General features: G+C 36.5%; 1 protein-coding gene across 1 annotated transcript; it reads right to left on the minus strand.

Moving 5' to 3' along the window:
* Positions 1-658: 658 nt before the first annotated feature.
* Positions 659-3,423, minus strand: LOC109792073 (transcription factor DIVARICATA). The gene is made up of 2 exons (XM_020351460.3): positions 2,181-3,423; positions 659-1,530 (listed from the first exon to the last, which is right to left on the minus strand). The coding sequence occupies exons 1-2, from the start codon at positions 2,606-2,608 to the stop codon at positions 1,023-1,025; spliced, it is 936 nt and encodes a 311-aa protein (XP_020207049.1). The 5' UTR covers positions 2,609-3,423; the 3' UTR covers positions 659-1,022.
* Between the last annotated feature and the right edge of the window lie 12,998 nt (positions 3,424-16,421).

Here is a 16,421-nt window from a genome sequence, read left to right on the forward strand (position 1 = left end):
AAAAGTAACTAGTGGACTTAATCATGGGTTGCACATAAAACAATGATTTATTGTAGAATCGTGGACTTTATACGATAGAAGAATGGTCTAATACATTCTCCAGCATAAAATTTATGTTTGATTTATTAATCAAACAACAAGATTTACCAAGTGATTAGAGCAACATGTTTAAGTGACTCAAATTTAGGTTGATAATAAAAAAAGAACGCTTTTTTATATAGAAATGCTTGTTCTCATTTTTTTTTATTTTACTTTAATTGACATTTTACAATACTACTGAAGCATTAATTTTTTATCATATCTTTAATCATTTACTATGGAATGAAAAAATATATATAAACGAGAGAATTTAATTAATATAAAAAACAAATGATATATTAAAAAATAACAATACTACTTAATTTTTTTAAAATTTAAAATATTAATTACATTTCATAATTTTTATACTAAAACCTTACACACAAAATGCCACAGGAGTACATCATTAAAATGAGTAACATTGAAGGTCTAGCCCCTGTTTTATTGCTTGTGAGAACTTGAAACCCCATATATATATATATATATATATTAATATATATATATATATATGGTTACAAAAATGGTAGATTTCTTAAAATAAAATAAAATAAAATAAAAAACAATTGCATTCGTTAGCAAATAAACCAAAGCTGCAAATGCCTACGTTTTATTTGAAGCATAAAGCATCTAAAAACAGTGGAGTCACACACTCGAGGTAACTCCTCTGGTCACGTACGTACATTTTACAGATAATTCTTTTCTGCCTAGGTGGAAGATGCATATCACTGCCAAACTCTGATATTGCATCATTGGTCCCAGAACTTTAACATTAGAATACAATATGAACACTCTTCAAAGCTTAATAACAAGGAAACATCGGAATTCTCCTCAACATATGTACATAAAACCACCATTAAGCATCTGAAAATCAAATCCAACATCAATGAATAATGTTTAGCATTTTGGTACCTTGAGAGAACTCTAAACCCTGCATTGCACATAGTTCATTGATTTTGCATGGACTGCATTTGCATAATAGTATCATAGGGTCCAAATTGGCATCCATGGAGAGAGCCAGTGAACAAATGCTGCTCATGAAGTGGTTTAGACCCATATGAAGAAATCCCACAAAGTGGTGTCACGAACATGTTTCCATTTGAGGAATTGAAAAGCATAGGCACATTCTCACATGGCATTTTCCAATCATATTCCTGTTTAACCATGGTGGTAGTAGACAATCTCTGGCTCTGGGGTGGATTCACATCCTTCACTGAGTGATCTGGTGAAGGGGGTTTGTTACTTTCTGGTGAAGGAGATTTTGTTTCTTGGAGATTGACCATTGTGATGTCATGGATACTGGATCTCTTTTTATCCTTTCCTCCACTTAGTTGTCTAATGAAATACTTTTGAGCATGACTTGCAACCTGAGTTGGTGTCCTTGTGGTCACAAAATTGCGAGATATGTTTCTCCAGTCTCCTTTACCATACTTCTTCAAACCCATCAGAAATTGCCTGTAATGGTCGATTTAGAAAGTAACCCAACATTAGACAGCAGATCTTGCATAAATCAAAAGATTAAGATAATATCAAATTAAATTCAGCACAAATTTCACAATGAACATTTTTTTTAATTTTAAGAATTTAATTAGAATTCACTGCAAGTGACACTATCATCAAATCGCATAGTGTCATGTATGGTATGATTGGCAGCTTTTATATTAATCATCCTCAAAATAATTTTTGATTAGTTGATAATGTAAAATTCTTTTAAGCTCTTAATATGTTCAATGTTGCTTACTGATTCAAGAGCAAAATCCCTGGAATTAGGAAAATATATGTGAAAAAACAATAGACCATATTAAGTAAGCATTTTTAATACCAACCTCATATACAGTAACCAGAACATTCAACCAATAACCGCACAAATGAATTACCTAAAACTCAAATTTATAAGCAAAACCCTTAACTACAAAGTTGTTTAACAGCCAAGCCAAGCATGGATTCTTCCTCCACTATTTGATGCAGGCATGGATTTAATCATAATCTAAATAGGGATCACTTATGAAGCAACAAAGCATAAAAGAGCTTTCAAAAGCTTAGAAAAGCTCTTAAAAGTTCCAGATAGACTCTATACATAACAAAGGCTTACGATGTGCAACTACCTGTGTTCCTCTTTAGTCCATGGCACTCCTTTCTTTCTCTCCTGCTCAGATGGTCTAGTGGAAGCACCCCTTTTTCCAGTAACACTATAGAACTGCTTGAAGCCATCAAATCCTTGATTGTTGACCCACTCCAATGTGAAGGAATCAGTGGTGTAGCCCGGAACTGGTATAAACCCTGATTCAATGACACTCACATCTTCTTCCAGTTCTCTGTACTGTTTGATCACATCACCAACAGTCTTGCCAGGAATCAAGGCTGCCACCTTGAGCCACCGGTCTGGAGTGTCCTTATCATACACGGCCAAAGCATTCTCAAACAGCTTGTTCTCCTGTGGAGTCCACCGGGTCCCCAAGCTTTCTTGGAACAACCAATTGGAACTCTGAAGGTAAGAGGCTGGAGAAAGAACAACTTCAATTCCCCTGTTCATTGTTCTAGTTTAAGGTAGTAATAATAGTAGCACTCATAGCTAGCATGCCAATAACATAGCTATATCATAGAATCATAACCACAAACTCAAACACAGTTATTGATACACACTCTCTCTTTAAAGAAAGTTCAAAGAGAGAGATAACAAAGGGAAGATATGAAGAGTAGTGGACTAGTGGAGCTTCTAAGAAGCATAAGCATAAGCATTTGCAAGGAATCTGCTACCCTTGTCACATAGCCACAACCTAAGGAATCTGGAAAAATAATATAAAGAAAAAAGCTTTCTTTCCAAAACCCAAGGAAAATTCCAAATCCCTCAGCTTATGGGCAAACTGGAAAGCATGTATATTTTTTAAAAAAAACCCTAAAACTTTTCAGATCTAAGATAAGAAGGAAGCATCATCAACACAAAGCAGAATAAAAGAAGCAAAACCCAGATGGAAAAATGCCAAGATAGAGTAAAGAAAAATGTGCAGAGAGAGAACTCCAATTTACAACCCCAGAAGCTTATGGAGTTGACACAATAATTGGGGTGGCTCACAAGAGTGATATGCAAGTTTTAGAAGAAGAAGAAGAAGAAAAAAAAGAGTGAAGAGAGAATTAAGAAAGAAAAAAAGTTAAAAAATGGAGAGTAGGGTGAAGAAGAAAAGTAATTGCAGTGAAGAGGGAACAGGAATGTGTCAGGTCTTTGTACTGATTGTGAGACAGCGATCTATGGAAGAGGTTGGAGTGGGGAAAGGTCAAAGGCAGTGAGTTGTGATTGGTGGAGAGGGTGTTTGTGGGCGTTGAGACCACACGATGGAGAGTGAGTGTGTGTGTGTTGAAACTTGAAACTTGAAAATGACCACCCTTTTCATTGGGTCTAAGTCAGGCGTGGACTGCTTTGGGCAAATTCGTAATCTACATCGAGGCCATCACCATAAAAAAAAAAAAAAAAAAAAAACATATATATACTGTTATTTTACACCACTTTTAATTTAATTCTTGTTTAAACATTAATCACCAATGCAAAATCAAACATATAGTGTTAGAAACTAATTAAACAATTTCTTACTATTTAAACTTGTTAGCTCTTTTTGGTACAAATATTTTTTAATTAAGAATTAAAGTTCAACTTCTAACTTAAACATGAATCGTAATTAGAAATATTATTTTACTTTTATGATTACTGATCCCATGAATAGAATTGTACTTTCTTGTGTAATTAAAGATAAAAGTTTTCCTGTATGACATGATGGACACGAGAACGAGATTTTCCGCAAAATAAATCATTTTCTACTTATATGAAAGAACACTATTACAGCCTCTGAAAATGGACGCCGAATCATCTGAATAATATTTTATTAATATTTTTAAATAAATTTATTATAAAATAATTATTTAATTTAATATTTTATAATTTAAATTAATATTTTAATTTTCAGAATGCTTTTTGGAGATTACTTTCGGAGGATGTATTATTTTTGTATATGAAAATATGAACCGGGAAATGAATCATTCTCTAACCGGATGGTACGGGACGTATATCCCATTAAGATATAAGCGAGTTGGATTATGTTAAATTTAGATAAATTTATTATATGATCTAATTGAAATTTAATAAGTTAAATTAGGTTAAATTTGTATAATTTTTTAAAAAAATTTAATCCAATCCAACTCAATTATAAATGGATTGGATTGGATTAATCAAGTAAATATAATTATATATATTTTTTTTATAAAAATTTAAATATTTTAAAATAAATATAAATCATTTAATACATAGTTGTAATTTCAATATTATCAACTTATAAGACAAACAATTATACAAGTTAAATTCTAAAATAAATTTATTAATTTATTACATTATTATCAACTCAAAAATTAACATTAATTAATACAAAATAAAATTTAAAATAAATATATTATATTATTACAATATTATCAACCTAAAACATAAAATTTATTATTAAGTACGAGTAACAATAAGTATTATCTGGAATAAATGATCATTAAAATATTATTATTGTTATTATTATTATTATTATTATTATATATGATCGGATTGGGTCAAATTAATAACAGGTTAAAAACACAAAATTTATTACCCAACTTATATAATATCAAATTTTAATCAAATTAGAATAAGTTTAATTTTAACACTAAAAAAGTTTAATCTAAACTCATTCAACTAATTTGGATCCATCTATATTCGTAAGTTACCTTTACATGCTTATACCCTATTATGTTAACTTATAAAATTTATAATGACTAAAGTTTGATATGGTGAATGAGTGTGTGTTTGGTTTGAATTTATAAACGTAATTTTTCACTCTTTTTTCATGTTTTGAAACAAATTTACGTGGAAGCTATAATTTTTTACTTCTCATGAACGTGAATTCTCATGAACGTGAATTTTCACGAACGTGAATTTTCACGTCCAAAAGACGAAGCAAACGCGCACTGAGTGGTGATGTGTAATTAAAATGGAACAATGCTGGAGCATAAAGCATAAAGTATGGGTGAAAGGACAAAAATTTCATTCCTTGAAAAAAGACGTCACTTAGACTTAAATTGCAAAACTGCCACTATAATCTTGAGCAGGAAGCCACAATGTGACGAGTTGACACATGTCAAAGAGATTGATATTGGATGCTTTTAATTAAACTTCTCAAAAATAATATAACAAAAGATATAGAAAGAAACTGCCAGAAGAAAAAAAAAATATACTACCTCTAATTGTCGGTTTCTTTTAAGTAAAAATTTGTTTCTATTTGGTTGTTGTTTTTAAAGTTTAAGATAAGTTTAATTATTTTTGTAATTATATTTTTATACTTCACTTATTTTTATATTTTAATAAATTTATATGTTAATGACTGTGAATAATAAATTTTATTTTATTTTATTAATAATAAAAAATATATGTATATAATATTTTTAGCTAGAAAACACATGTACAGTAATATTATACATTATACCATACCGTAAATATTTTTCACTACGCGCATAGTTGTTTTCCTTACATATATATAGTACAGATTATTACATGTTTATCTACATATCATAGTTTTTCTTTTTCTACCTCTATAATAATTACATGGGTGGTTGGAACAAATTTACGATAGGGTTCACATGATTTGTTGGGAGTAAGTAAAAAGTAACAACAATGGGTCCATCTATCACCGTGGGAATTTCTTGATAGGGAGAAAAAGTGAACGAAGACACAACTACTCCATTCAAAGTTACTGAGTTGGCTAGAGCATCAACACTCCATGTTGTGCCAGAGAAGACTGCAAAAATTACTGAAGGAAAAGGAGCGAGAATCGCTGGAACATCCATCTATATTTATTTAATGATTTTTATGATTTTATTACACAAGAAACATAAGGAGTGAGAACGATTTTCAAATAAATATTTATAATCACATAACATGTGTAGAAATAATTAATAAAAAAATATATGTATATATATATATATATATATTAATAATGATTAACATTAAAATTTGAATTAAACTTGTAGTGACTAGTCAGGATAAATGAGCATTATTATAATATCAACCAATAAAAGGATATTTCACCTTAATCAACAATAAGATATTTCATCTTCATTTCTTACTCATTTAAATCCCCAAGGTCAAACCTCTAGCTACAAATAATTCAAATTTTATCTTCTATGGCCATAGAACAATATTTATCTTCATAAATATGTGAAGAAATAACAAGACGAATCCAAGATATCACAACTATATCATAGTTGATTATAAATATATTTACGTAAAAAGAATATATTAAAAGTACCAATGATATAAATAAAAATGGCAATAATTATAAAATAATTAAACAATATAAAATATGAACACCTTAATAATTAATATGGACAACAATAATTATAGGTTAAGTAAATAAATGAGGTTAGAGACACCTCACTAAATAAATATAAAAATAAATAAATATAGTAGTATATAAAATTTTAAAGAGATAAAGTTCTCCTTCCTCTTACCTTAGAACGTAGAATTATCACAAGTTAACCGCAAAGAAAATTTTACTACGCTTCTCCACCCTTTCTTTCTCCTTTTTCAATTTCACTCTCGTGCTCTCTTTCCACTATTCTTTTTCTTTACTACGTGCTTCTTATCTTAGTGAAAGTGAAGCCTATTTATAGGAGCAGTTTTTGCTTCGATTACGTAAGGAAGTGCGTGATTTATGGTACGGGAGAATTTTTACATTTATGAACATTGTTATCCTTTACCCTGAAGATAAATCTTCAGCATTTATGAACCTCTGATACACAGAAGAATTCACGGAAGAATCTTTGCTGACCCAGGTGTATATACATGCTGACGTGGCCATCCATTTTACTATGAAAAGTTATATTTATTTTTCTCCTCATTTTGATTATTATCTTATCTCTACGCAGTAAAATTCATTATCTGTGTACTTCATTCCTTATCCCTGTGCAGTGAATTTCTTATCTCTGCACTCCATTTATTGTAAAGCTCACATAATTTGCCACGTTCATTCCTTATCCCTGTGTCGCGGAACTTGCACAACACATTATATAATATCACTCCCGTTTTCCATATATAATTTTTCTTCACTCACGTAATACTCACATCACACACTCACGTCACACACTGCACATGTTTCATACATACTCCCCTCCCCATTTACACGTAATATACCACATCTTTTAATTTATTTATACTAATTAATTTAATTATTTATTAAAATATATAAGTTGTAATAGATCATAATATGATAAATATTTATACTATTTTTGGATGTTATCTATATATATTTATTTATATATTTATATATATATATATATATATATATATATATATATATATATGTGTGTGTGTGTGTATTTAAAACTGATTATTTATATATAAATATAGATTTATATATATACATGATAAAAATTTATGAAATATAACTATCTAAAATAATAATAATAATACAACCAATTTTATCTATTTTAAATAAGGTAACTAAAATTTAAAAGAAATATTATTTTTAATAATAATATTGAGAATATTGTTATGTAAAAATATTAGGATATTACAATTCTCCCCTACTTATAGAAATTTCGTTCTCGAAATTTTTATTGCCTAAGAATAAATAAGGGTAGTTTTCCCTGATTCTTTCTTCCAATTCCCATGTAGCATCTCCAGTAACATCACTCCAGATGACCTTTACCAGTGAAATTTGTTTGCCTCTCAACTGCTTGATCCTCCTGTCTGTGATCTGTACAGGCATTGTATCAAATGTAAGGTTATCCTTTAACTGTACTGTATCAGGCATTATTACATGAGATGGATCAGAAATATATTTTCTTAATTGAGACACATGAAAAACATTATGAAGATTAGAAAGAAAAGGAGGTAGAGAAATTTGGTAAGCAACAGGACCTATTTTTCTGAGGATTTGATAAGGACCAATAAATCGAGGGGTGAGTTTCTTTGATTTCATTACCCTACCAATTCCAGTTGTTGGTGTAACTTTCAAAAATACATGATTACCTTCCTGAAATTCAAGAGGTCGTCTTCTTTTATCAACATAACTTTTTTGTCTGCTTTGAGTCATTCTCAATTTTTCTTGAATCATTTTGATCTTTTCCGTGGTTTGTTGCACCAATTCAGGGTCCAAGATTAAATTTTCTCCTATCTCAAACCAACACAAAGGAGTTCTACACCTTCTCCCATATAGAGCTTCATAGGGTGCCATACCTATGCTAGTGTGAAAACTGTTGTTATATGTGAATTCAATCAAAGGCAGATATTGATCCCAACTACCCAAATCTTCTAGCACACAAGCTCTCAATAAATCTTCTAAGGATTGTATGGTTCTCTCTGATTGTCCATCTGTTTGGGGATGATATGTAGAGCTAAGGCGAAGCTTACTTCCTAATGCTTGATGTAAACTTCCCCAAAATTTAGAAGTAAACCTAAGATCTCTGTCAGATATGATACTAGATGGTACACCATGCAATCGTACAATTTCCCTTATGTACAGTTCAGTCAATTTCTCTAGTGAATACCTAATGTTAATGGGTAAGAAATGAGCAGATTTTGTCAGCCTATCCACGATAACCCATATGGAATCAAATTTATGTGTTGTTCATGGTAAACCAACTACAAAATCCATTGCTATACTGTCCCATTTCCATTCAGGTATATCTAAGGGTTGTAACATTCCTGCTGGCTTTTGGTGTTCTATCTTGGCCTTTTGACAAATCAAGCATGTAGCCACATATTGTGCTATTTCCTTTTTCATTTTAGGCCACCAAAACATTCTCTTGAGATCTTGATACATTTTTGTTGCCCCAGGATGTATACTCAACTTGCTCTTATGTGCCTCATCTAAAATTATTTTCTTAATTTCTGAATCATTGGGTACACATATCCTATCATTAAATCTCAAAACTCCTCTTTGATCTATATTAAACTTTTCACCATCCTTTTGTCCTATCAATCTCTTTTTCTTTTGAATGAATTTATCAACTACCTGAGCCTCACCAATTTGTCCATGTAAGTCACTAGTAATTTGAACCGCATGCAATTGTATTCTATCCTGACTTACTGTAGTTGATAAATTCATATCTCTAAATTTTTCTATCAAATTCATCTCATGAATCATTAATAAAGAGATATGTAAAGATTTTCTACTCAATGCATTAGCCACAACATTGGCTTTCCCTAGATGGTAATGTAATTCAAAATCATAATCTTTCAAAAATTTCATCCACCTTCTTTGTCTCATATTCAGTTCCTTTTGATCAAACAAATATTTTCAACTCTTATGATCACTAAAAACATCAAACTTACCACCATACACATAATGTCTCCATATCTTGAGTGCAAAAACAATGGCAGCTAGTTCTAGATCATGGGTTGGGTAATTCTTTTCATGAGCTCTCAATTGTCTAGAAGCATATTCTACTGTTATCTCGTTTGGCAAGTGTACCAAATCGTATACGTAGTTCAATAAAAGTATGAGTATCGTCTCCCAAGGGACTTGCACAACACTTTGCAATTTCACTTGTTATATTAACTAAGCTACCGAAAAACAATAAGAGTTTGATTTGCTGCAGTAAATAATGTAAACAAGCAATAACAATTCTTTTTGGTATTTTGGTAAACACTTAGAGTGCAAAACTTGATTCTAATGCAATATTAATAAATTGTTGGGGTTTGACTTCACTAAACCTTCCTCTCATGCTTATCACTAAGTTCACAATAGTTATTATTCAGAATTTATCAATCACTCTCTAAAGTAACCAACCCTAATCTCTTACAAGTTGGAATCTAAGTTACTAGCTTAAACTATCAATCTCTTGCATAGTTTAACCTAGGAACCAGCTTTAAAAACAAGAGCCTAAGAAAGACCAATGGCATTTACTCTATCTCTAGCAATAAGCACCTTTAGCTGCTCTATTTCAAGTCAAAGGTTTAAAATCATTTCTCAATCTCTTAAAAACCTTAAGTTCAAGTTAAGGGTGATCAAGCCATAACAAGCATTATGCACAGAAAAAGAGCAATAAAACTGAATAACAACTTAGATTGATAGCTTAGAGTTTACACATGAGAATGGGTTTAGTTACATCAAACCCCAACAAGGGTGAGTTTAGCTACACATTGTCGCCACCCGCCGAAACGGACCTTGGCATTCGCGACGATGGTCGGACTCTTTTTAAAGGTTTGAAAAATGATGGATTGTTAGAACGACTTATTCTCAAACTGAGACCTCATCGAACTAACAATTTTATTAAATGATTCACCAATCCATGTTAATCCCAAGCGGGACCCTCCATGGATTAGTGGTTTTCGCAAAAAGAAGGGTTCTTGGAGTCGCCACCAATGTTTTACTCAAAACATTGGAAAAAGGGATAAGGCAATTGATTTTCGCAAATCAACCTTGGCCATTACAACCAGAGTTGGGTAAGGGAGTCGGTTACGTGCGGGGAAGGTGTTAGCACCCCACAACGCCCCTTTCGGGTTCCCTATGACGGATTATTTCATAAATAACAGTGTAAAATTACTAAATTACCCCTATTTATTAAAAACGATTATAAGTGGAATATTTACATGATGAAAATTCTAAATATGCAATGCAACAATCAGAAAGCAGTAAAAGGAAGGATTTTGAAAAAGAAACCTTTGAAGCGTGCTTTTATATATTTAAACAGACGTTAGGAGGCTTTTTGGCGCTCCTTCCCACTACACGCTTGCTCGCTCCTTCCCTAAAAATTAATTTTTACTATGGAAATCGAAAAGATTTCCCTTCGACTAGTTCGAATCCTCAAGCTAAATGCTCAGAACTCAAGAACTTCGTCGGATCGGCTCTCGGAGAGACTTCTAGGGCAGAACACTGCTCAAAAACCCCAGAATGCTCAACAAGAGGGTCCAATAATCTGGAAAAAGTGTCCAAATGTGTGGAATGACGTCCAAATGACGTCCTATATATAGGAGTGAGGCGCAGTACGGCCTCTGACATCAATACGGCCCATACTGAAGTTTTGAACTACAGTACGGCCGTATTGAATTTGGTACGGCCGTACTGAAGTTCAAAAACTTCAGTACGGCCGTATTGATTTCACTACGGCCCGTACTGAAGTTTTTTGAACTACAGTACGGCCGTATTGAATTTGGTACGGCCGTACTAAAGTTCAAAAACTTTAGTACGGCCGTATTGAGTTCACTACGGCCGTATTGCAGTTCAAATGGTTCAGTACAGCCGTACTGAACTTCTAGGAGGCCGTATTGAGCTCCAATCCTCCCACATCCTTATTTTAAGCTACTCTAAGACTTCTAAACCTATGAAGAATCATTCTAGGGTCTTCCAGGGTCTTCCAGGAGTCCTTTCGGCTGACTTTCCTTCGGTCTTCGAGTCTTATTTCCGACCCGGAAAATTTTAGGGGTCTACAGCTGCCCCCCTTTACTTAGTCAAACGGCTTTTTGGTGTACCGGTTGACAAGTAAAGGAGTTGACCCAATTGTCCGGGGAATAAGCCATCCTTCCAACTTGTAGTGTCTTCCGGTGGAAAATTGTTGAGTAGCCTCTCCAGGTTGAGTATTAGTCGTCGCCTCTCCAGGCTCGTGCATACCTCGGTGTTTCTGACAACCTCGGTAGCTGAGTACCGCCTCTCCAGGCTCTGCCTCCGTGTTTCTGACGACGTTAGCAGTTGCACACCTCCGTGTTTCTCACGACGTTGGTGGCTGAGTACCGCCTCTCCAGGCTCTGCCTCTGTGTTTCTGACGACATTGGCAGTTGCATACCTCCGTTGTTTCTGACGACGGGGTAGCTGAGTACCGCCTCTCCAGGCTCTGTCTCGGTGTTTCTGACAACCTTGACAGTTGCATACCTCCGTTGTTTCTGACGACGGGGTAGCTGAGTATTAGTCGTCCCCTCTCCAGGCTCGTGCATACCTCGGTGTTTCTGACAACCTCGGTAGCTGAGTACCGCCTCTCCAGGCTCTGTCTCGGTGTTTCTGACAACCTTGACAGTTGCATACCTCCGTTGTTTCTGACGACGGGGTAGCTGAGTATTAGTCGTCGCCTCTCCAGGCTCGTGCATACCTCGGTGTTTCTGACAACCTCGGTAGCGTGAGTTTGCCCTCTCCAGGGTCTGCAGTTTGCCCTCCCCAGGGTTGCATACCTCCGTGCTTCTGGTCACTTTGGTAGCGTGAGTTTGCCCTCTCCAGGGTCTGCGGTTTGCCCTCCCCAGGGTCTGCCTCCGTGTTTCTGACGACGTTAGCAGTGTGAGTTTGCCCTCTCCAGGGATTTGTGATGATTTTGTCTCCACAGTCCACGATGCTGCTTCGACGATTGTTTTTGATTTTTGTGCCACTGAGGGCTGGATAACGCAGGGATCCGTCTAGGGGATGTGCAGTTACTCATAGGTTCTTGTGTCCCAACTTTCCATTGCGTAGTTGGTGCCCACTGGGGAATTTCTGATTCCTTGGGGGTACAGACACAAAGATGCTCCTTCTGATGTGAGCGGTGCCTTATGGTTGGCTGACGTCCTTTCGACGGTGGTGGAGTATCCCGGTTATCCTTATTCGGGTGACTCTTTTTGATTTTCTGGTTTTATTGCCTCTGCGTAGGCTGTTATCCGCTGGGGGATTCTATTGTGATGATTTTGTCTCCACAGTCCACGATGCTGCTTCGACGGTTGTTTTTGATTTTGATGCCGCTGAGGGCTGGATAACGCAGGGATCCGTCTAGGGGATGTGCAGTTACTCATAGGTTCTTGTGTCCCAACTCTCTATTGCGTAGTTGGTGGCCACTGGGAAATTCTGATTCCGTGGGGATGCAGACACAAAGATGCTCTTCCTGAGGTGAGCGATGCCTTATGATTGGCTGACGTCCTTTCGACGTTGGTAGAGTATCCCGGTTATCCTTATTCGGGTGACTCTTTTTGATTTTCTGGTTTTGTTGCCTCTGTGTAGGCTGTTATCCGCTGGGGGATTCTGTCGTGTTGATTTTGATTGGCCTCTTCTGTTAGTCGGATTATATTGACGTTCGGTGTTTGGCTGAATGCCGAATTCCGATTGGGGAATGGTTATTGATGTTTTTTGATTTTTCTCTTTTTGAAGGAGTGCCTCTGAGTAGGCGAATTATCTTGATGTTTGGTGTTCGGCTGAGTGCCGGATTCCGCTTGGGGAATGGTTATTGATCTGTTCGGATTTTTTTTTTTTTTTTTGAAGGAGTGCCTCTGAATAGGCGAATTATCTTGATGTTTGGTGTTCGGCTGAGTGCCGGATTCCACTTGGGGAATGGTTGTTGATGTTTTTGATTTTTTTTCTCTCTTTTTTTTTTTTTTTTTGAAGGAGTGCCTCTGAGTAGGCGAATGGGGATTGAAGATCTTATGTATCCCAGAGTATTATTTAGAAAGCCTCTTCAGGCTTAGCTTCACTCGTCGCTCGAGTTGGAAAGCTATCTTCCACTGAGGAAGTCTGAGTCCTTTGACTCGGATATTTCGTTTGGATGATCATTGCTTCCATTGGGGGATCTTACTGATCTTGCTTTGATAGCTCTTACTGGGAGTTCGGCCCAAGAGTGCAAGCTGAGATGTCTCTGGGGAGTATTATTTCGGCAAGCCTCTCCAGGCTCAGTTATTCTGTACGATTTGTTGGATTTTCTGAATTTTTTGCCTTTTTTGTCGATTTTCGGCTTTTTCTGTACGGAGGGATCTCAAACACACTCACAGATAAAGTATGCAGAGGAATGAAGATGTTTGTTGATGTACAAAAGAATGGGCCAATACGGGCCGTATTGAACTCAATACGCCCGTATTGGTGTGGACGTTATGGCCAATGCTGCCGTATTCATTTCAGTACGCCCGTATTGAGTTGAAAATTTGTTCATAACCCTAATTTTAGTACGGGTGTACTGAACATGGTACGGGCGCTTTGTTTTTTCTGAAGTTTATATGTTTTTTGTTTGTTTTTTCAATAAACAGAGAATAAGTGATCTTCCAGTACACCTATCATCTGTATGCATGTATGCGGTATGATGCACCTAATTCTATTTGATTTATTTTTCAAAAGAATTAACCGATGCGTTTCTTTGCTTGGATTTTGCCATTCCTCTTAGACGGGCTGTGCGCTGCCGATTTCTGTAACCGAGGAATGATGCGTGTTATATCGAGATTGGTGTCATCAACCCAGTGATCATTCCCTTCCTTTAGAAGATGTATTAACCTTCCTATTGACCACTATATCTCCATGTTTCCACTAGATTATTCTAAAATCGTTTGGGACAAGAGAGAAAAGAAAGGAAAGATATTTTTTGTTCAGAAGTTTGTGTTTTAGAGGGGATTATTTTTTCGAAAATGGTTTTTGTAAGAATGGCTGGCCAAGGTAGGCTTATGTGTTTAGGCTTGTTTGATTAAACAATTATGAAGTTAAGGAAGTCTTGTTATTGACGTTGTGATTTGACAACTTAGATAGCTTCCCCTGAACCTTTCTTTTTGAATTCGGCTCATGGTACCATCATGGATTTCTTTTGCTTTTTTGATTGTCCTTATTTTTTGCCTAAAACACCCTTTTGTGGCGTCTCAGCGGACCTTTGTTTTTGTTCTTTTTTGCAACCCTAACTTTTGCCTAGGTCACCCTTTCGTGGGATTCCTAGCGGGTCTTTTGCTCTTATTTTTGCGCAGCCCCCTTTTTGGGTTTCCTGCCGAGCCTTTTTTTTTGTTTTTATGATTTTGTCTTTAAAGGATTTTTTTTTTATCCATGATGGCACTTGTCGAGGCCAAGGGAAGGTGCTCCAAGTTGTCACACACACTTCCACATAAAAATGATGCGGGTTTATTGTTATTAAGACGATTTTAACCTCATTTATGCTTATTCAAACAGGGTTAAATGTAACAGCCCAAGCAACCCGCATGTAGATATTGTCCGCTTTGGCCCACGGCCTCACGGTTTTGTTCTTGGCAATGGCACGCATGCCACCCCAAAACGCGTCTACACAAGGAAGGTATCCACACCCATATATATGGCATCCTTCGTTCTCCTTCCTAACCGATGTGGGACTATATCCACCCCCCCTCAAGGGAGTCCAGCGCCCTCGCTGGCACACCGGCCCGGGTCCCGGCTCTGATACCAAATGTAACAGCCCAAGCAACCCGCATGTAGATATTGTCCGCTTTGGCCCACGGCCTCACGGTTTTGTTCTTGGCAATGGCACGCATGCCACCCCAAAACGCGTCTACACAAGGAAGGTATCCACACCCATATATATGGCATCCTTCGTTCTCCTTCCTAACCGATGTGGGACTATATCCACCCCCCCTCAAGGGAGTCCAGCGCCCTCGCTGGCACACCGGCCCGGGTCCCGGCTCTGATACCAAATGTAACAGCCCAAGCAACCCGCATGTAGATATTGTCCGCTTTGGCCCACGGCCTCACGGTTTTGTTCTTGGCAATGGCACGCATGCCACCCCCAAAACGCGTCTACACAAGGAAGGTATCCACACCCACATCGGTTAGGAAGGAGAACGAAGCATGCCATATATATGGGTGTGGATACCTTCCTTGTGTAGACGCGTTTTGGGGGTGGCATGCGTGCCATTGCCAAGAACAAAACCGTGAGGCCGTGGGCCAAAGCGGACAATATCTACATGCGGGTTGCTTGGGCTGTTACATTTGGTATCAGAGCCGGGACCCGGGTCGGTGTGCCAGCGAGGGCGCTGGACTCCCTTGAGGGGGGGTGGATATAGTCCCACATCGGTTAGGAAGGAGAACGAAGCATGCCATATATATGGGTGTGGATACCTTCCTTGTGTAGACGCGTTTTGGGGTGGCATGCGTGCCATTGCCAAGAACAAAACCGTGAGGCCGTGGGCCAAAGCGGACAATATCTACATGCGGGTTGCTTGGGCTGTTACATTAAAAATAATTCGGTCTAGAAATTTATTGCAAGCAAGAAAAGAAGCAATAAGAAAGAATAAAGAATGATTTTATTATAATCATAATGGAAACATGTGCCCTATCGAGGCTCGGGGGTCGGGCTGTCCCCGAGGAGTAATCTCTAATAGTCATCAGGTCTATACATCCCTATCGGAAGGAGAAAAACACTTGACGACGACGACCGACCTTAACGCTTGTGAACCGGCCTTCCTAAAGATCTGGCTTAAAGAACGTCGAGAAGGATCTTGGTTCCTCTTCGTCCTTTGATCTTTATTAGGGTTGTATCCTAACCCTTGTTTCCCCGGATTATCCTTAATAATGGGTAGCTCGGGAATTCCTTGGGAATCCTTGCCAAGTCCTTGTCCGAGCAAGTATCCATTCTTGGTGAGCATATGGGCTACCTTCTTCATTTCTTGGGGA

The sequence above is a fragment of the Cajanus cajan genome, chromosome 3 (assembly GCF_000230855.2).
Source record: "Cajanus cajan strain Asha chromosome 3, NIPB_CcT2T_4, whole genome shotgun sequence".
NCBI lineage: Eukaryota > Viridiplantae > Streptophyta > Magnoliopsida > Fabales > Fabaceae > Cajanus > Cajanus cajan.